At 46.7% G+C, this 20,982-nt stretch overlaps 1 protein-coding gene across 4 annotated transcripts in view; it reads left to right on the plus strand.

Moving 5' to 3' along the window:
- AKNA (AT-hook transcription factor) overlaps positions 1 to 20,982 on the plus strand; it is a 59,406-nt gene that overhangs the window by 1,056 nt on the left and 37,368 nt on the right. For 2 of the 4 annotated variants that reach the window (XM_083422853.1, XM_083422856.1), the window contains exon 2: positions 20,430 to 20,959. In XM_083422853.1, coding sequence (XP_083278979.1) covers positions 20,644 to 20,959 — 316 coding nt within the window. In that variant the 5' untranslated portion in view covers positions 20,430 to 20,643. The remainder of the gene's footprint in view (positions 1 to 20,429; positions 20,960 to 20,982) is intronic. The other 2 variants (XM_083422854.1, XM_083422855.1) reach the window with 2 other exon arrangements.

Below are 20,982 nucleotides of genomic sequence, written 5' to 3' on the forward strand. Positions count from 1 at the left end.
TTAGACTTTCCTTCTTGGTTCCAGGGGAAGTGGAAGAGGGGAAGGAAACCACTTCGTTACTGAGGCTGCAGTTCTGCATGTACACTTACCCAGGAGTAAGTCCCATGGAACTCAGTGGGATTTACTTCTAAGTAGCTATGCTTTGCAATGACACCAGGCTTATGTGTGTAAGTTAAACTGAGCAACAGGGAACTCCCTAAATTCTCCCACATGACTGGGGGCAAAAGAGCTGTCTGCCCCCTTAAGAACATTGCACCTGCTGGATCAGGCCATCTAGCTGCTGGATCATCCCATCTAGCCCAGCATCCTGTTCTCACAGTGACTATCATGGGAAACCAGCAAGCAGGAGTCTCTCAGCCCCACTCACCTCACAGAGTGTTTATTGTGGGGGAGGAAGGGAAAAGAGATTGTTAGCTTCTTTGAGACTCCTGAAGGGGAGTGATAAAGCGGGATATCAAATCCAAACTCCTCCTCCTCTTCTTCTTGGTGGCCATCACTGCACCTTGTGGGTGTGAGTTCCATAGGTTAACAGGGCACTGCATGAAGAAGTACTTTAGTTTATCTGTTTTGAATCTTCCAAAATTCAGCTTCATTGATTATTCACAAGTTTTGTGTAATGGGGGGGGGGGGACTTCTCTCAATTCACTTTTGCCATGCCATGCCATTACAGGAAATTCCAGGCTTCCTCTCTGATTTTCTTTTAAGGAGGTGGGGGTGTTGGCCAACAAATATCCAGCTTTATTAACGGTATTCAATATGCAACATAATAAACATTCCAGTTCCCCCTCCTCCTTTCAGGGGGAAGTTTTGGTTTAGGCAGTCAGTGGCGTAGCGTGGGTTGTCAGCAAGGCAAGTAATTTGCGCCCCCTAACCTGTGGTAGGGGCAGAGAGCTGTGAGTGCGAGCGCGCCTCCCCAGATGTTGCGCCCGGTGCGGCCGGCCCCCCCTGCACCCCCCACGCTACGCCACTGTAGGCAGTAAGTCTACAGTAGTGTTATCCTAAATGTGTTGGACCTAAGTGAGTAGAGTCTGTCAATTGCAGTGGGTCTACTCTGGTTGCATCCAATGTTAGTCATACTCAGTGCATCTCCTAAGAAGTAAGCAAATGAGTTATGTGGTCCTTTGCAGGGTATTGCTATTACTATTTTTTACACTATCCCATTACCCCTAGAACAAATATTGGCCGTGCAATTGCTGGCTCAATCAGAGATCCCAGTTTACAGATGGAAAGCTGAGAGTCTGACACATAACAGCAGCTTAAGTCAAAGGCTCATATCCTTTTTGCTGTAAAAAAATAAAAAATCTTAAGGCTATCTATGTAATAAATAAATAAAAAATACATCAATCATACTTTCATGCTTTATAGAATTTGAGACTTGAAAGCTTCTCTGCTGCAGTACCACCATCAACAACCAGAATGTTCTCATGAGTTGCTCAGCTAACAGAGTTTTTTGTCTTTGATCTAAAGCTCCAGTGAGTGACATTGCAAACTCTGGGTTCATTTATTACCTCCTGGGGTACATGTGTGTCTGTGTCTGTGGCTTTGCAGTATAACCTAGAGGTATCCAGATGGTACACAAACCATGTGAAACACAGCTGGGTACAGAAGAAAGGAGAAATTCTGTGTTATATAATGTTCTGACTGTACAGTCTCTCTCTCTCTCTCACACACACACACACACACAAGTTTCCTTGTCATACTGTCAGTGGCGTAGCGTGGGGGGTGCAGGGGGGGCCGGGCGCACCGGGCGCAACATCTGGGGGTTAGGGTTAGGGGGCACAAATCCACGGGTTAGGGGGCGCAAATTACTTGCCTTGCCCCGGGTGCTGACAACCCACGCTACGCCACTGCATACTGTAGTCTTAACCCAGCCTGTTGCCCTCCAAAGGTTGTTAGACTCCAACTCCCATCAGCCCCAATCAGCATGGTCAGTGACTGCAGATGTTGGGAGATGGAGTCCAGCAATATCTAGAGGGCCACAGGTTCCCATCTGCTCTGATTAAAGGGCTCATTTTCAAAGATTTGGTTTTTTAATCAAGCAAAATGTGCCACATGCCAAGCAGAACTTTAAAAAATATCAAGCCACCCACTTTGCAAAATTTATGTGATCTCAGATCACGCAGCAAAGCTGTAAAGCTGACCTTTAAGACATTTCCTATCAGTTTCAGAAATGTTAAAAGCAAATGACATCTGCACACTTAAGTTTAAGTTTGGAAGACCTTTTAGTTTCTATTTTTTTATAAAATAATAAAAAATCCCATATGCTTATTTTTAAAAGAAGAAGTAATCAGCTGAGTACAGAACTCAGGGCTGTTCTCAGGGCTGTCCTTGAGAACTGGGGAGAGAGCTCTGCTGCTCAGCTCTCCCACGGCTGGAATGTGAATATTGACTGAGTGGCCAGCATACTGAGTGAGTTGAATTCTGTGTTACAGAGTTTGATGCCTTATATATTATACTGTTTATGGATTTTGATGTTTTCCACACTGTATTTAATTTTTAGTGCTTTATTGCTTTTTTTTTTTTTTTTGTAAATCACTTGGGGATCTGTTCTGATGAAAATCAGCATGTACGTGCTTGACATAAATAAAAAGGTAAAGGCACCCCTGCCCGTACGGGCCAGTCTTGACAGACTCTAGGGTTGTGCGCCCATCTCACTCAAAGAGGCCGGGGGCCAGCGCTGTCCGAAGACACTTCCGGGTCACGTGGCCAGCGTGACATCGCTGCTCTGGCGAGCCAGAGCCGCACATGGAAACACCATTTACCTTCCCGCTAGTAAGCGGTCCCTATTTATCTACTTGCACCCGGGAGTGCTTTCGAACTGCTAGGTTGGCAGGCGCTGGGACCGAACAGCGGGAGCGCACCCCGCCACGGGGATTCGAACTGCCGACCTTACGATCAGCAAGCCCTAGGCGCTGAGGCTTTAACCCACAGCGCCACCCGCTAATAAGTAAATAACTGACCAACTTTCTTCTGGATAGAGTGCAACTGGTTTAAAAATCCATTGGTTTAGAAATCAAAGATGAGTGATGGGTTGAAATTAAAATGTACTTCTCCACCTTAAGCTGCTTGCTTATTTATTTAACTAACTCAGTTGGTTAGAGCATGGTGCTGATAACACCAAAGTCGCAGGTTTGATCCCCATATGGGACAGCAGCATATTCCTGCATTGCAGAGGGGTTGGATTAGATGATCCTTAGGGAACCTTCAAACTCTACAATTCTTTGATTTTATGATTCTAAAAAGTACACACCCCTTACATTACAGAAAATATCACAGTGGTCTATGGAGAATGATCTAAAACATTCATTTTAAAAACAGTGATAAATGCAAACATTAAAATCATTTATTTATTTAAAAATATCAAAATAATGAATGAAGCCAGTAATAGTTTTTTGGTTTGTTTTTTAAAAACTAATATGCGTAATAAAATGTAGTGTTAAAATTGCTGCACGTTAAACTTTGATGCCTGGGAAGGTTTGTCAAAACACAAAACACAAAACAGAAAATTCAGCAGGCGCTGAAAACAGTGCAGGGAATGTGCCTGCCTAACATTAATAACAATATTTTAAGAGCGCAGAGATAATTCATGTCTGGATTTCATAAAACTTTCCTTGCCAAGAAATTGCAGCCACGTGTCTTAATCTTTAAGCACCATTCTTTGGAAGTGAGCCGGGCTGAGATCTTTGGGACTTAATCCTGTAATTGGTTGCATAATATGGTTTAACTCAAAGTCCCATCATTTTGGTACTTTGACCGTGCTACCTGGAGGAGAAGGGTGGTCCACAATATGTCTATGATTCACTATCATAGCATACCCTCCAAATGTTCCTATATAACTGAGGTACGGAGTCTTTTTCAGCCCAAGAGCCACATTCCCTTCTGGGCAACCTTCTCTCAGCCACATCACATCCCAGTGGTGGGTGGGGCCAGAGGCAAAAGTGGGTGGAGCAATTAAAATTTACCTTTCTACCCGGAAGAGGTCACTTCAGTGCTGCAGACACAGCAGGCTTGTTTGTTTTCATGTACATGTATATACAGTATAGACACCTCACACCTCTCTGTCCTCCATCAAGGCAAACAAAAATCAGTATTATCTAGTGCCAGGGGTCAGCAAACATTTTCAGCAGGGGGACAGTCCACTGTCCCTCAGACCTTGGGGGGGGGTGGACTATATATTGGAAAAATAATAATGAATGAATTCCTGTGCCCCACAAATAATCCAGAGATGCATTTTAAATAAAAGCACACATTCTACTCATGTAAAAAACACCAGGCAGGCCCCACAAATAACCCAGAGATGCATTTTAAATAAAAGGACAGATTCCAGTCATGTGAAAACACGCTGATTCACAGGCCGGATTTAAAAGGCGATTGGGCTGGATCTGGCCCCTGGGCCTTAGTTTGCCTACCCATGATAGTCACTCAGTATGTATATTAAGCTGTAACATGTTACTGCACATTGCCAGTAGTGGATGTGGCTGGGGAGGGGTGATGCTTGGAGACAGTCCCAAGGGCTGGTTAGAGGACCCCATTTGCCCCCGCTCCCAGACCCAAGGTTTACTATACAGTGGTACCTCGTGTTACATACGCTTCAGGTTACATATGCTTCAGGTTACAGACTCCACTAACCCAGAGCTGGTACCTCGGGTTAAGAACTTTGCTTCAGGATGAGAACAGAAATTGTGCTCCGGCAGCAGCGGGAGGCCCCATTAGCTAAAGTGGTGCTTCAGGTTAAGAACAGTTTCAGATTAAGAACAGACCTCCAGAACGAATTACCGTATTTTTCGCCCTATAGGACACCGTCCAATAAGGCGCACCTAGTTTTTTTGGGGGGAAATAATGGGAAAAAAATTATTTCCCCCCCCCCAGGCGCGGGGTTGGGGCGGGAGAAGCCTGAGCTTCCCCCGACCCCAGCCCCCAAACAGGCAGCTCTCTGCAAGCCGTGGGAGCCCAGCGCTGGCTCCCGCTGCTTGCTGAGAGGTCCGCGAAGCCTGGACGCGCTGAGCTCAGCGCGCGCAGGATTCAGCATGCAGGCAACTCTCCGCAAGCAGCGGGAGCGCTCCCGCTGCTTACGGAGAGGTCCGCGAAGCCTGGACGCGCTGAGCTCGGCGCACGCAGACTTCAGCATGCATGCAACTCTCCGCAAGCAGCGGGAGCCCAGTGCTTGCGGAGAGGTGCGCGAAGCCTGCATTCGCCCCATAGGACGCACACACATTTCGCCTTCATTTTTGGAGGGGAAAAAGTGCATCCTATAGGGCGAAAAATACGGTAAGTTCTTAACCTGAGGTACCACTGTATACAAACAGCCCTTATTTTCTGATCCTTGTCCCAGTTAAATCCACCAACAAGCCAGGATCACACATTCTCATGGTTTCCCAGGCTCATTTCCCTGGGAAGATGGACTGATAAACACTGTAGCTCTGTGAGGGGAACGTGCTTCTTCTGATAAGCTCCTCATCCCAGGATTCCTTTGGAGAGCCCACAACTTTTTTAAGTGATAATGATACAGCTTTAAACATGCCTTGCAGATGAGGCCAAACAAACAACTTTCCAAAATACTGTATAAAGTAGGTAACATTTTTTTTTAAAAAAAGGAATCCAGGAACAGAGGGGCACAGAATTGGGAAAACAGATGATTTCTTTCCCGTTTTGTGCCTCTTGGACATACTTGAGGAGGGAGGTGAGCAGCTGAGCAGAGCACTTAGGAGGGAGAGGAGTCTGTGGCTGAGGAAGATGAATAATCTGATTAGCAAAGCCGACTTCTCTAAACTGCAAGGGGCGGGGAGAAATGTAAGATTCCTCTTAACTGGCCTTTTTCTGTACTGTGCATGCTGGTAGCAGGATGCAGTGTATTTCTGGGGAAAGCAGACAGAGGAACTCTCACTAGTTGTTTAAAAGGACTTTCTTTGCTCAAAACGGAACAGGATTGATGCTTCATGTTCTGATAGCAAAATGTTTAAGTACCTGAGAGGGAGGGGAGCAGGGAGAGAAAGAAGCAGGGATCCTTCAGTAGAATGCGGGGGAACAATTATTTTTTTTGCATGCTGTTTGTTGTCTAAATTTGACAACTTCTTTTCAATATGAAGAAGGGTACAACGTACCTGCAAACTTCTTTATACATTTTGCATTGGAGTAACAATGGGCATAGGGACGCGGGTGGCGCTGTGGGTAAAAGCCTCAGTGCCTAGGACTTGCCAATCGAAAGGTCGGCGGTTTGAATCCCTGTGGCGGGGTGCGCTCCCGTTGCTCGGTCCCAGCGCCTGCCAACCTAGCAGTTTGAAAGCACGTCAAAGTGCAAGTAGATAAATAGGGACCGCTTACTGGCGGGAAGGTAAACGGCGTTTCCGTGTGCTGCGCTGGCTCGCCAGATGCAGCTTTGTCACGCTGGCCACGTGACCCAGAAGTGTCTCCGGACAGCGCTGGCCCCCGGCCTCTTAAGTGAGATGGGCGCACAACCCTAGAGTCGGACACGACTGGCCCGTAAGGGCAGGGGTACCTTTACCTTTAACAATGGGCATAGTATTCAACATGGTTCAGGACATAACAAGTTGCTTTATATAGTCAGACCAATCGTCCATCTAGCTCAGGGGTCAGGAAACGTTTTCAGCAGGGGGCCAGTCCACTGTTCCTCAGACCTTGTGGGGGGCCGGACTATATTGGGGGGGGGGGGGGGCGTGAATGAATTCCTATGCCCCACAAATAACCCAGAGATGCATTTTAAATAAAAGCATGCATTCTACTTATGTAAAAACACACTGATTCCTGGACCGTCCGTGGGCTGGATTGAGATGGCAATTTGGCCGGATCCAACCCCCAGGGCTTAGGTTGCCTACCCATGATCTACCTCATTGCTGTTTACACTGGCTGGCAGTGGCTCTCCAGGTTTCAGGCAGGTTCTCTCCCAGGCTTTGTGGAGATGACAGGGGTCAAACCCTAGGGACCTTTTTGCATACATCTCAAATGCCCTGTCTGACCCATGGAGAGATGCTGCCAGTCAATGTAGACAATATTGATCTAGTTAGAGCAGTGGTCTGACTTACGTTATATAAGTCAGCTTATGTTCCTCCATGATTTGTCTTCTCATATTTGAATACTGCTTTAAAGGTGACATCAATAAATAGTGTCGGCTCAGATTTTGGAGGGTCTTTTGAGCAGGACATCTTCCGTAAGCCACCTCCCATCACCAGCTTCACCTCCACCCATAGCCACCAGCTTTCCTCTTTCTCAGTGCAGCTGACATCTGCTTGCTTGCCAGAGGGCAAGCAGGAAGATACAGTGGTGCCCCACAAGACAAATGCCTCGGAAGACGAAAAACTCGCAAGACGAAAGAGTTTTTCGTTTTCTGAGTTGCTTCACAAGACAGATTTCCCTATGGGCTTGCTTCGCAAGACGAAACGTCTTGCGCCTTTAAAAAAAACAACCGCCAATGCATTCCTATGGGAAACCGTCAATACACAGTGGTGCTTCGCAAGACGAAAAAACTTGTAGAACAAAAAAACTCATAGGACAAATTAATTTCGACTTGCGGGGCACCACTGTACAGCTACTTTTCCTCCACCTTCTCACCACCACCACCACTGATCTGCTTGCTTCCACCCTCTGAAAGTAATAAGAGCTTGCTGGATCAGGCCAGTGGCACATCTAGTTCAGGACCCTGTTCTCATAGCGGCCAGCCAGGTGGTTAGGGGAAGCCAACAGGCAGACTCTTAAGTGCAACAGCCACTCTCTCCTACTGTGCTTTCCAGCAACTTATATTCAGAAACATACTAGCAGGGATACAGGCAACTTGCAACTTATATCCATTTAACTTGAGTGCATTTTGTTTTATGTGCTTGGCAAATCTTAAAAAAAATAAAATAAAATATGGAAAGGGGGCAGCCATCTGGGAAAAAAGACTTTGCCAATTCCACCTGCCATTGAACCCAATGTGCTTTGGCTTTACATGCTATCCCTGGAACGTAACCCCTGTGTAAGTTGAATCACCTGTATTTACTAAAGGCTTCAGATATAGATGACCTCATTCCTGCATCCCATGGCCTCTGTGTAATGCATATTTTCCTGCCCTCACCAGAATTTAATTTAATATTTATTTAATTAAATAATAATAATTTAATTTTTTTTATAAAAAAAAATCCAAATCCAAATAGTTGCTTTAAAATGAAATTATAATGGTGATACTTAGGAGGCTGCTTCTTGCAACTGGTGCCTTCATTTCCACCAAGTTGTCCTATAACAGAGCCCTAAATACAGGGTTTTTTTAGGATTGACAGCCATAACTGCACCTGTTTGCTTGTACCACCCACCTTTTTGAGTTGAAAAAAGAGAAAGATCAATGTGCTTGGATATATCAGGAAGGGTGATCAAAGAATGTGAACGGACTCTGATGACTAATGAGAGTTAATGCACTCATGCCACTTTGCCAGTTGCCCAGTGGCATGTGACACATTAGCAATGGATCAATTGCAAGTTAGATAAATAAATAGTGTCATCCTGGATAAATATGTTCTGTTTCTAGTTCAAGTCATTTTGCCTTGCTGCACCCCTTTCTGTTTAGACCGAGCCTTTCTCAGTTTGATGTGTGAATGGGAGGGGATGATATTTGAAGGGCCTGGAAGACCCTCTCTTAAAGACATAAAGAGAGTCCTACCGGATTAGACCCAGAAGTCCATCCCATCCCAGCTTCCCACAGTAGGCAACAAGATGCTTTGGGGAGCCCTACAAGGAGGACATGAAAGCTACCTCCCCTTCTTCCACCCACAGGTGATTGGTAACTAGAGATAGACTGTCTTTCAGTATGAATGGTCTATATCAGGGGCACAGGTGCTGGGTAGCCCCCAAGATGGCTCATTGCATGATATTACACATATTTTCCAACACTGTGCAGGCTGCACCAGCATGGCCTAGTGGAAGACTGTGTTGGCCTGTGCAATGTTGGGAGATGCTTCTCAGGCTGGAGCAACCTTGCCTCCTCTGCATCTTCAATTTTCAGGGGGCTGAGCCCTCTGCTAAGGAATATTGAGGGGGCTGATGACACCTCTGACCCCCAGAGTTGGCATGCTTGATCAGGGGTAGGAAACCTCAAGGCCAGGAGACAAATGTGGCCCTCCAGGCCTCTCTGTCTGCCCCTTGGAACGCTCCACAGTCTCACCCGGTTGCATTCCTTGTTGACCCTCCTCAACGCTCTCCTTTGATTGGAGCAGACCAATTTCCTTGGTCTAACATACCAGCATCTGTTCATTTTTTGCTCTGGGATTAATAGTTTTGGTGAAGAGGGGCAATTAAAGGGGGAGTTGGGCTTAAAAAGTCTCCCCATCACCATTCTATATGGTTGGCCACTGAGCATGCTAAATCCCATTCCTGGCTTTTGTGGGGGGGGGCTATTCTTTGTATTTCTACAAATCTTGGGGTTTCTCTAAGCTCCCCTCCTCTGCATGGATGGTGTTGCTTTGGCTACAATAGCAAGGACACAGGTCTCTAACATCAGAAATAAAAGGTGATGATGGGACCGCCAATGAATTTGACTCTTAAGAAAATTAACTCCCTTAGCAAATACTGGTGTACGTGTGTTCATGCCTCTTTTGATTGGTTTTTATTACATTTATATCTCATCTCTCCTCTAAGACTGCATACTTGGTTCTCCTCCTCCACATTTTATTCCTCACAACAACCTTAGGCTGGATCAGCCCCAAATGTCCATGTAGATCTCCCTTCCACATGTGGCTAACTTAGGTTCCAGTTAACTTAAGAAGAGCCCTGATGGATCAAGCTGATGATCCATCTAATCCACAGTTGCCAACCAGATGCCTCAATAGGAAGGCTGCCAACAGAACCTGAGTGCAACAGCACCACTTCCCATTTGTGGTTCCCAGCAACTGGGAAAATCCACAAGCCCAGTGTGAGTGCAACAGCCTTCTGCTGCTGTTCTGGCCTAGCAACTGGTGCTTCAAGGTGCTCCTGTTTCTGAACCAGGAGGTTGCATAAAGCAATCATCTGGTAGCCAGTCAAGGGAAAAGTGGTCATCAACCCTCCTCCATCCCTGATTGATAATCAACTAGCTTTTGTTTCTGCCTACTGGCTAAGCATCTACTGCCAATGAGTTTATCTCTGCCTGCCAGCCTGTTTTTTCTTTTGTCTTGATTCTGAGTTGGGGCAAATCTGGAATGGTATTTTTAATGACTGCCCCCCCCCACTTGTTGTAAGAAAATTCGCCATTCAACAGATCCAATTCCCCTTAGCACAAATAATTGATTAAGCAACTATCTGGGATGTTGAATTGCAAAGCCATGTGAGTGAAATGAACAAGTAGCCAGAAATCAAAGATAATGGGAGGGGGTTTACTTCAGTGAGGTATATATCCAAGCTAGACATACCCAAATTTAGAAGATCTTTTACCCTTGCCAGATTCAATGTCCTACCACCTGCATTAGCGCAGGGCAGATTTGAAGGTAAACCATATTCAGAGAGAATATACCCATGTGGTCTGAAGGAAGCTGAAACTATTACACAAGTCCTATTATGTTGTCATTACTATAGGAACATATGTTTGGTATTTATCACTCCAATCATGCAGTGAACCCCAAGCAGATCTGATGACCACTACTTAAAATATCTAATAGAGGACTGGGAACCAGAGATTACCTTAAAAGTGGCCAAATTTTGTGCTGCTGCTATAAAACTAAGGAGACAAGCTCTGAATGTATCTAATGGCCAATGTCTTAACATGCATATTTTAAATTAGCAGCTAAGGTCTTAACCTACATATTTTAACGGTTTTATATCCGTATTATTTCCCGTGCTCTAGCTTATAGAGTTTAATTTTAACCTATGTATATTTACATGTTCTCTATTGTTGTATATGTCCGTTTTTCTGGTCTGTGACCATAATAAATTGATTCATTCAGTTTCATTCAAATTATTGATTTCAGCCTTATAGTTAAAGAGCCTCTGCTGTTACTGACAAAGGTTTTGGACCTTTCTGTTAAGTTTTAACATTTAAGAGATGCAGAGGCAGCTTCATGTTCCAAGGGTCCCAGTTCCAAGTGGCATGTTCTGTAAAAAAAATCTGTACGTTTTCTAAACCTTATGATTATAGGCTTGGAAATGTCTGGGCAATGTCATCTGAAATGTCAGAAGCTGGCGGAATTTCTGAATAAACTTTCTATTGGCCAAAGGGCTGGGCTTCTTTACCTTTCTCCATGACTAGAAAATCAGAATTAAATGATGCAATGTATTAATTCCCAAAATTTCAAAACCAAAAAGTAGTGGTGGCTGGTCTACTGGGGCTAATGAGCCCCACCAGCCTCAGTCTGCTCTCAGCCAGCCTTCACCTGCCTGTCTCCTCACTTATAACCATTCAGGGGGGGTGGCTCTGCCTGCCATTTAAAAGCTCACACTAAAATATTAACAAGGCATCCCCAAAAGGGAAAAAAAAGTGGGAGTTATCATTTACTGGGGGAGAGAACCAGCAAAAGGGGATAATGGGTGCAGATGAAGTAGCTTGAATAAGCTGTTCAAAAAGAAAAGAAATCCTATATAAATTCCCTCTGTTTCTTAAGTTTAGAGTAAGCAAATGGTAACCAATAGTAACATGATACCAAAATACCGGTAGTACCCTCCACATACGAATGGGAGATATCAGTAGGCTTAGCGGGGAAGTCGGACCCCCAAGCTTATCATTAGTACCAAAACATCTCTAGCAGAATACCAAAGGAGTAGGGGAGACAGCCAGATGGCCCAGAAAGGGCAGAGCCATACTTAGCCACCATAGAATACTGACTGGGTTTTGGGGGGCAGGGGGGGGGGGTGCAGAAGGCAAAATTGACTGGGATGGGAATGGAAAGGAGTATAGTGGAAGACAACATGGCTGGCTGGCAGCCTCAAGAGGAACACTCCCTGCAGGAGAATCTTGCTGCAAGTCTCACATCTACAAATATGTATAACTAAATACAGTGGTACCTCAGTTTAAGTACTTAATTCGTTCTGGAGGTCCGTTCTTAACCTTAAACTGTTCTTAACCTGAAGCACCACTTTAGCTAATGGGGCCTCCTGCTGCTGCCACGCCGCTGGAGCACAATTTCTGTTCTCATCCTGAAGCAAAGTTCTTAACCCGAGGTACTATTTTCTGGGTTAGCGGAGTCTGTAACCTGAAGCATATGTAACCTGAGGTACCACTGTAATCGATAAAAGGTACAGGAGTAAACAGTTTTGTTTAGTTTGGAACATGGGGTTGTTGTTTTTTAAGAGTACAGTGATACCTTGGTTCTTTTTTTGGAAGCCGAAAGTGCTCTGTTTTGAGTGTTACGCTGAGGTCTATCTGTTTTTGCTATTTATTTTGTGTTTCTGCGGCTCTTTTTCTTTTGTTTTTGTGACTGTGTGGAACCTACTTCAGCTACTGATTGATTGATTGTGTGACTGCAATACATTGTTTTTTGCTTTCATTTTATGGATCAATGGTCTTGTTAGATAGTAAAATTCATGTTAAATGGCTGTTTTAGGGGTTGTTTTTAGAAGTCTGAAATGGATTAATCCATTTTGCATTGCTTTCTATGGGAAAGTGTGCCTTGGTTTTGGAATTTTTTGGTTTTGGAACAGACTTCTGGATCAGGTTAAGTTTGAGAACCAAGGTACCACTGTATGTAATTTATCATAACGATGCATTCTTGGGCATGCTTTCTTGGAACTAAGTTCCACTGCTTGTCGTGGGCCTTTCTTTTGAGAAAACAGAAGATGGTGTGGCTCAGTGGTAGAGCATCTGCTTTGCATGCAAAAAGATCCCAGATTCAGTCCCCATCATCTCCAGGTAGGGCTGGGAAGGACTCTGGCCTGAAATCCTGGAGAGCTGTTGGCAGTCAGTATTAACAGTACTGAGCAAGGTGGACTAGTGGTCTGACTAGTGATATAAGGAACCTTCCTATGTTCCTAAAATGGGATTATACTGTAAGCACAATTCAGCTGCTAGTAAACTTTGCATGAGAAAAGTGGATAAGGAGCAATTTTTTTAAAAAAATAAATCTACAGCCCAAGGAAGTACATCTTCAGCTGTACTAGGTGGAGATTTTACTTTAAGGCATGTTTTGGTCTTGTAATATTAGTCACATCACATGTTGTTTTGAGGCCGAGCTGACCATTGCTGCAATCAGAAAAGTTGTAAACTGAGATAGATCAGCTGTCTCTTAAGAAAGAACAGCGTGCTGTGACCAGGATTGGGGTGCTGGGGGTGGATCTTACAGAAAGGTCCCTTCTAAACATCTGTTTTATTGTGCATTCATGATTATTTGTGGTCATGATGGTATTGGGGCATCTAAATGCAATCCTGTTCCAATATTGTTTATGCCTACAGATGTTTCAGGACTATTTCATTTCTAGTCAGGCATTGCCCCATAGCTTCCTGTGGAAACCCCATAACTTTTTATGCCACAAATCACAAAGAGGGTCCCTCTCAACAGTGATAATGTGGTAACATTGGGGAAGCACTGCAGAACAAAAGTGGAATGATGCATGGAGAGTCCAGTATAAATCACTGACTAATGCACTGTTATTATTTCAGTTATGTGTTGTGAAATATACTCACAAACCAACAATTACCCACCATTCTGGAGGGAACCACAGATCTTTCATTGGCACCCCTACCTTTGTCCTTTCTACAGAATCCCTTCTGCAGTGCTGATGTGCTTGTGGTTTTGCTATAATGTTTTTGGAGATTGGCAAGCAAAGCAGAAGACAGAAACAGCAGGAGAGGCCCAACTGAGGAAGTGAGATGGTGCAATAGAAATGAAATAACTCAAAAAAAGTTGATGAGATCATGTGGGTAGCAAATAGCCTGTCTACAACTTTTTCTGGTTTTTTGTCCTGTAAGGGTTTTTTTTGCAAAATCATTTCTTGCCTGCCTCATCTGCAGCCCTTGTTAAGAATCATTTGCATTTACAGTGGTACCTCGGGTTAAGTACTTAATTCGTTCCAGAGGTCTGTTCTTAACCTGAAACTGTTCTTAACCTGAGGTACCGCTTTAGCTAATGGGGCCTCCCGCTGCTGCCATGCTGCCACTGCACGATTTCTGTTCTCATCCTGAAGCAAAGTTCTTAACCTGAGGTACTATTTCTGGGTTAGCGGAGTCTGTAACCTGAAGCCCATGTAACCTGAAGCACCGTTCTGTAACCCGAGGTACCACTGTATATAAAAACATTTCAGAAACAGGTAGTCCTTTGCGTACATCAGAGGGGAATGTTTCTTTCAGCCTGAGGGATTTTATTACCTTTCAGGAAACCTTACTGGGAGCCATGTTCCAGGGCTAGGAAGGGCCAGAGGCAAAAGCAGACAGAGCCACAGATGTAAAGTTCAGTAGACTTCTAGCCACAATGGCTATTTTCTACTTTCACTGTGGGGAGCAATTGGCCTCTTAGCACCAATTGCTGGGGATCAGAGGTGGGGAGAGAGATGTTGCACTATGGTCCTGCTTACGTGTTTCCACAGGCATCAGGACGGCCACTGTGAGAACAGGATGCTGGACTAGATGAGTCCCCTTTGTCCTGGTTCCTCTGGTTTCTTCTTATACCCCCAACACCTCTGTATACTATTTGCCTGGAATTGCAAGTGGGCTATTAGGCTCAAGTCCTGTTTGTGGGCTTCCCACAAGCATCTGGTTGGCCACTGTGAGAAAAGGTTACTGAACTAACTAGATGGGTCATTGGCCTGATCCAGAAGGCTCATCTTATGTTCTTTTTGTGACCTCTGCTCTGTGTGTTCAGGATTTGGATGAAAAATAGAAGTAAGTCTTGCAGCTTGTGAGTACAGTTCTAGGTATAATTTAGGGCGGGGCGCGGGTGGCGCTGTGGGTTAAACTGCAGAGCCTAGGACTTGCTGGTCAGAAGGTTGGCGGTTCGAATCCCCACGACGGGGTAAGCTCCCGTTGCTCGGTCCCTGCTCCTGCCAACCTAGCAGTTCGAAAGCACATCAAAGTGCAAGTAGATAAATAGGTACCGCTCTGGCGGGAAGGTAAACGGCTTTTCCATGTGCTGCTCTGGTTTGCCAGAAGCAGCTTAGTCCTGCTGGTCACATGACCCAGAAGCTGTACACCGGCTCCCTCGGCCAATAAAGCGATATGAGCACCGCAGCCCCAGAGTCGGCCACGACTGGACCTAATGGTCAGGGGTCCCTTTAAGCAAAAGTGGAGGAGGCTACTGGAAGTCTCATGTAAATTTAGGACAGAGGAACAGGCTATTATAATGTCTGAAGAGCCCACCTGGAACAGAGGCAGGTCTCAGCTTCTGTGCAGATTTCTTAAAGGTTGTTCCCAGTCCAAGCATTGCAGGCCAGCATTCTCTGTGACTTCAGAAAAAACCATGTGTTTCAACCTTAAGAATAGCCCTCCTGCATCAGGGTAAAGGGCTCATCTATTTCAGAATTCTGCTTCCCACATTGGGCCAGTCAGATATTTTCAAGGCATGAAGGCAACAGCCCTCACACGTCGCTTACCTATTTAGCAACTGGTGTCTTCATGATCAGAGGCTGCAGGAGCAGCTGTTGTGGCTCGGTCGGGTCTGAGCTGACTGTGGAAGATTGGGAGACATTTGCACCTGAGATGCACCTGAGATGGTTGCACGGGAGAACAATGAGAGGAACCTCCCAGATAACCAGAGCTGGTAGGGCCATTCGCTGGAGCCTCCTGGGCACCTTCCCCTGAGCCTGAAGCTCCAGATGCCTCCCACTGCGCATCACCAGGAGGGAGGCTGTAGTACAGAGGGAGTGCCCGTCTTCAGGCCAGAGAGTTGGCCCTCTGAAGTTCTCTCAAGGGAGTGGAGCCTGGAAGAGGGAGGCATAGGCATTAAAGGCCTCGATCTGCTCTCAAGCTTTGCGTAAGCAAGCTGCTCATTTGGAGCTGTCCATGGTCTTCCAGCCTTGGTACTTTTCCTTTCGGTTCCAGTGTCAGACCAGAACATGACAGGTGTTCAGATACCTTGCCTAGGGACATGAAGGTTCCATATGGGCACCACAGCTAGCGGCCTTTGATAAACCCATTCTTCATGAATTTGTCACATTCCCTATTGAAAGCGAAAAAGCTCGACAAGAGGAGCATTACGGAACACCACTTAGGTTTCCAGCTTTTCATTAACATCATAAGAAGAGGAGCAATCCAAGTTGCTGTTTTACTGGTGAGTTGTCCTTCCTGTGCCTACTCTGGTTTGTCCTTCAGAAAAGCTTCATGCTGAGAATCTCCATGGTCACAGTTTAGATTTAATCCATAGTGATGCGCTTGGTTCCCAAGTGCGGCAATTACCAGCTGTCTCCAGTTTCAGATGTGGCCTTGCTGTGTTTGTTGTGCTGGTTCTTTTTGCTCCTGGGTGGAGAGGTGTTTAACACAAGAGAAGCAGCAGTGTCTTGGGATGCTAGGCACATTTACTCAGAGGCAAGTCTCACTGAGGTGGCCAACTGGTGTTTGCCCTGCTTCTATCCAGACTCCAGGTGGGGCTCATATGCTTGAAAGGTTGCTGCATAACAAAATGCAAGACAAAAATAAAATCCTGCATGTAGAAAACTAGGAGAAGTGGCTAGTCTCCAAACCCTGAGTCACTAGCTTGTTAAGTACAGGGAACATGTATGGTGTTACAGAGGAGCATCATGTGAGCCCTCACATAAAGTGGGAGACTCAGACACATTTTGCCCACCTCAGTGAGAACTAGGAGCTTAGTTCAATGGAGCATAGTGCCATGTACAGTCATACATCGGGTTACAGCAGCTTCAGGTTGCGTTTTTTTGGGTTGTGGACCGGCGAAACCGGAAGTGCCGGAATGGGTTACTTCTGGGTTTCGGTGTTCGCACATGCGCAGAACCGCTAAATCACTCTTTGCGCATGTACAGAAGCGCCAAATCACAACCCACTCATGCACAGATGCGGGTTGTGAATGCTGCGGTTTGCGAATGTGCATCCCACATGGAGCACAGTCGCAACCCAAGTGTCCACTGTAGATGTGTGGTTTGGCCTTGTGTGGACTTGATCTGGCATGTTTTTCCCCAAATTCAGATTGCCTCAGTAGAGGATTTGGGAGTCTTTGGATGGGTTTTTCTCTCTCTAACTCATATATTCAACCTGTGGAGAAACAGAGTGGATGAAAGGACTTTTCTCTAGAGAGGGGTAAAGGGGGCTGTGAACTCATGGCTTTAGGGAAAGCAAGAAGAGACAGCATGAGTGGTTACTGGTGCCTTTGGTGTGGGAGGAAACTAGCTTCTCTCTCTCTCTGTGTGTGTGTGTGTGTGTAAGAAAAGGAGAGTTACACAATAGAGAAAAATCATACAGGCTTATTGAGAGACCCCTCTCTTTAAAAGCAGCCTTGAGCGACAGTGAAAGTGAAGGCCACTTAGTCTCCCAGAACAAACAGTGGTGAACAAAGGAGGCTGTGTGCTAATGGGTCTTTCTCAGCCAAGCTGGACTGCAATAAGCCCAGCAGCTGCAAGTGGAACCCAGGTAATGTGGTTGCATTTCCATAACCTCAGGGTGAGCTGCAAACCCTAATGGACTGTGCATGACCTTACCTTGATGGATTCCCTTGGGGGGGTGGGGACAGAAGCCCTGTCCACCTCAAGTGGAGCATCATGCAGGAAGAAGGAAACCCATACTTAAAACTATGGAACTCCCAGATGATGTGGTGACAGCCACCAACTTGAATGACATTAGAAGAGGATTGGACAAATCCATGTTGATAACTACTAGGCACAATGGCCATACTGTTCCTCCGCAATCAGACAGTATGCTGGGAATTGCTATTAGGGAAGAGTGCTGTTGCACTCATGTCCTGCACCCCAGAGGCACTGGTTGGCCACTGTGAGAGCAGGATAGAAACATAAGAGGCTGCCTTGGTCCATCTAGCTCAACATTGTCTATACTGACTGGCAGTAAGGTAAAGGTAAAGGTACCCCTGCCCGTACGGGCCAGTCTTGACAGACTCTAGGGTTGTGCGCCCATCTCACTCAAAGAGGCCGGGGGCCAGCGCTGTCCGAAGACACTTCCGGGTCACGTGGCCAGCGTGACATCGCTGCTCTGGCGAGCCAGAGCCGCACATGGAAACGCCATTTACCTTCCCGCTAGTAAGCTGTCCCTATTTATCTACTTGCACCCAGGGGTGCTTTCGAACTGCTAGGTTGGCAGGCGCTGGGACCGAACAGCGGGAGCACACCCCGCAACGGGGATTCGAACCGCCGACCTTTCGATCGGCAAGTCCTAGGCGCTGAGGCTTTAACCCGCAGCGCCACCCACGACTGGCAGTGCCTCTCCAGGATTTCATAGAGGGTACACTCCTACTCCTTTCTGGAGATGCCAGGGATTGAACCTGGGATGTTCTGCATGCAAAGCAGATGCTTTACCACTGAGGTATGTGCCTTCCCCAAATGGACACTGCTAGGTGGGTCTTTGGCCTAATCCAGCTGGAGTCTTCATACACTCTGTCCACCTTGGACAGAACCCTACTCCCAACAGCTGTGCACAAGAACCCCTGTTGAAGTCTATGATCTTAGTGGATTGTGTGAATGCCCCCTTTGAGTTCCTCAGCTCTGTGTGAGATGAGTCCTTTATTGCCTTGCTGGCTCTGGAATCAATGCCACCTCTCCATTGGAATGAATGGAACCTTTTCAGACACTGCAGTTTGGCTGGAGAGGATAGAAGACTCCCCCCCCCCCCCCGCAGCTGCGTCACACTTTGCCTGTGGCAAATGACACGGCCTGATACTGGAATTTCTGTGTCTGCCATCTGTATGGAAGGGGAGGCTGAAGTGTGTGTGTAGAAGAGAGTGGAATCTATTGTGCAAACTGCTATCGGCCTCGGGAGAAGCCAGCCTTCCTCCAAGGGGTCTCTTCTTCACACACACCAAATTTCATTCTTACAACAAGACTGTGAGGTAGGATATGCCAAGAGTTGGTGATTAATACAAGCTGTCCCAGAGTGGGGATTTGAATCCAGGTCTTCCTGGCCTTAAATCCAGTCCTCAGCACATTGTCATTCGATCCTTGGCCAAACTTCATGCAGGTGAGAAGGAGGGGCTATGGGAGAGAGGAAGAGGCATGCCATGTCCGCTCTTGCCTTTGGACACGCCCACTGTGAGCAAGCACAGCCACCAGGTAACCTTCAAGGGAATGTAGGCTGCAGCAGAAAGACAGTTCCTCATCTCTACCTTGCCCTGATGCCCTGCAATGGCATTCTAGCACCACTGAAAGTTCCACAGTTTCCCCCTTTTATCTAAGTTTCTTGTTCCTGGGATAAGCCTTGGGTCTCTTGCAGGATATCAAAGGAGAGAAAGCAGCAAAAGAGTGTTATAATCAAATTGGGTTGGGAATCATTTTCACCCTGAGGGCCTCATTCCATTCTAGGCAGCGTTCCCTGGGCTACCAGGGATGGACAGAGCCAGAGGCAAAAACAGACTGAGCAATGAATGTAGGTTTTACCTTTGTTCAGTAGGCTAGTTTCTACGCACAATCATCCTTCTCTATTGCAAGAGCAATTCTCAGAATTCAAGGACACAGCCAGGACATGCGGGGGCGACTCAAGAAGGATGCAAAGCAAGGCCACTGAAGGGGGTGGACTGGGGAGATTTCTGAGGGCCACACAAAGTGGCCTGAGAGTCCATGCCAGGGGTCAGCAAATGTTTTCCCCAGGGGGCCGGTCCACTGTCCACAGGCCTTGTGGGGGCGAATGGACTATATTTTGAAGAAAAAGAAAAACCACGACTCTCCCCTCCCTTCTCCACAGCACTGGACGAGCCCCGGTGGCTGCTTGCCTGTGCCTTGCAAGTAGCATGGGCTGGCAGTGGTGGCAGCGGAGGGATGATGAGCGGCGCAAAAGAACTGGCTCTGGAGAGGGGCTGCTTAAAATGGCGCTCAGGCAACCATGGCTCAACAAAGCCCAGCCCCCTTCCTCCTCTAGGAAGGGCGGGGAAAAGCCAGGAGGAGGGAGGGAGGCGGCGGCACCGCAGTGTGTGGGGGAGGGGGGAGGGGGAATGGCACAGCCTGAACAATCAGAATCCCCACAGCGATCGACATGGCGATTCCTGGACCATCCGTGGGCCGGATTCAGAAGGCAATTGGGCCGGATCTGGCCCCTGGGCCTTAGTTTGCTAACCCATACCCTTGTGCTGGAGTGTCAGGCTAGGGTTCATGACATTCAGCTCTCCAGCTAGCCAAAAACTGTAAATCTATTTAGGGACAGTTCTTGGAAAACCAACACTGTCAACCACTTTTGCTGTTTTCTCTCAGTTCTGTCTCCAGGGGCAGCCTGTGTTTGCTGACTGCCATCCCTCGCAAGGAGAGGGCAGTTGGGGCATGTCTTACTGTCCAACAGAAATGGTAACCATGGAATGAAAAGGCCAAAAAAAGGGTTCTTTGAGAAAAATATGAGCCAACTTTCCTGACTGCCATTCAAACTCTCTCTTGTCTTACCCCCCCTACAGCCTGGGGACAGGATGTGTGGAAGTGCTGAATGAAACTGCAACGTGACCTACTTTTTTTCCAAGGCTCGTACCACTCGCTGACACCCCTCATCTCTTTGCAGAAGCAACGATGAAACGGCGCAAGTGAGTCTCACTCCTGCCTTGTCCCCCCCCCCCCGGAAGGTTATTCCACCACGCCACCCTGCATCAATCTGCCTTATCAGTGACTGCGGGGATGTCCAATGCAACAAGGGATGATTTTGAAGCACAACACCTCCGCCTGCAGGAGGAGGAGGAGGAGGAAGATGAGCTCGAGAGGTGTGCAGATCTGGACGGAGACCCCAGCGTGGGAAGAAGCAGGCTTGTGGGGAGCCAGGATCGGCAGGGTGTCTCTTCTCCTAAGGAGATCCTGGAGGATGTTGAACGTCTGGAAGAGCTTAAGAGCAACCAGGAATTTTTGGCAGAACGCAACTGGGGGTCTGACTTGGGTGAACGTCAGGACTTCGAAAGCACAGGGGCAACCAGCCCTGGGTATTCTTCAGACCGACACAGTGAGTAGCACAGGAGATCTGGT

The sequence above is a fragment of the Podarcis tiliguerta genome (genome assembly GCF_965153285.1).
Source record: "Podarcis tiliguerta genome assembly, chromosome: Z".
NCBI classification, from domain to species: domain Eukaryota; kingdom Metazoa; phylum Chordata; class Lepidosauria; order Squamata; family Lacertidae; genus Podarcis; species Podarcis tiliguerta.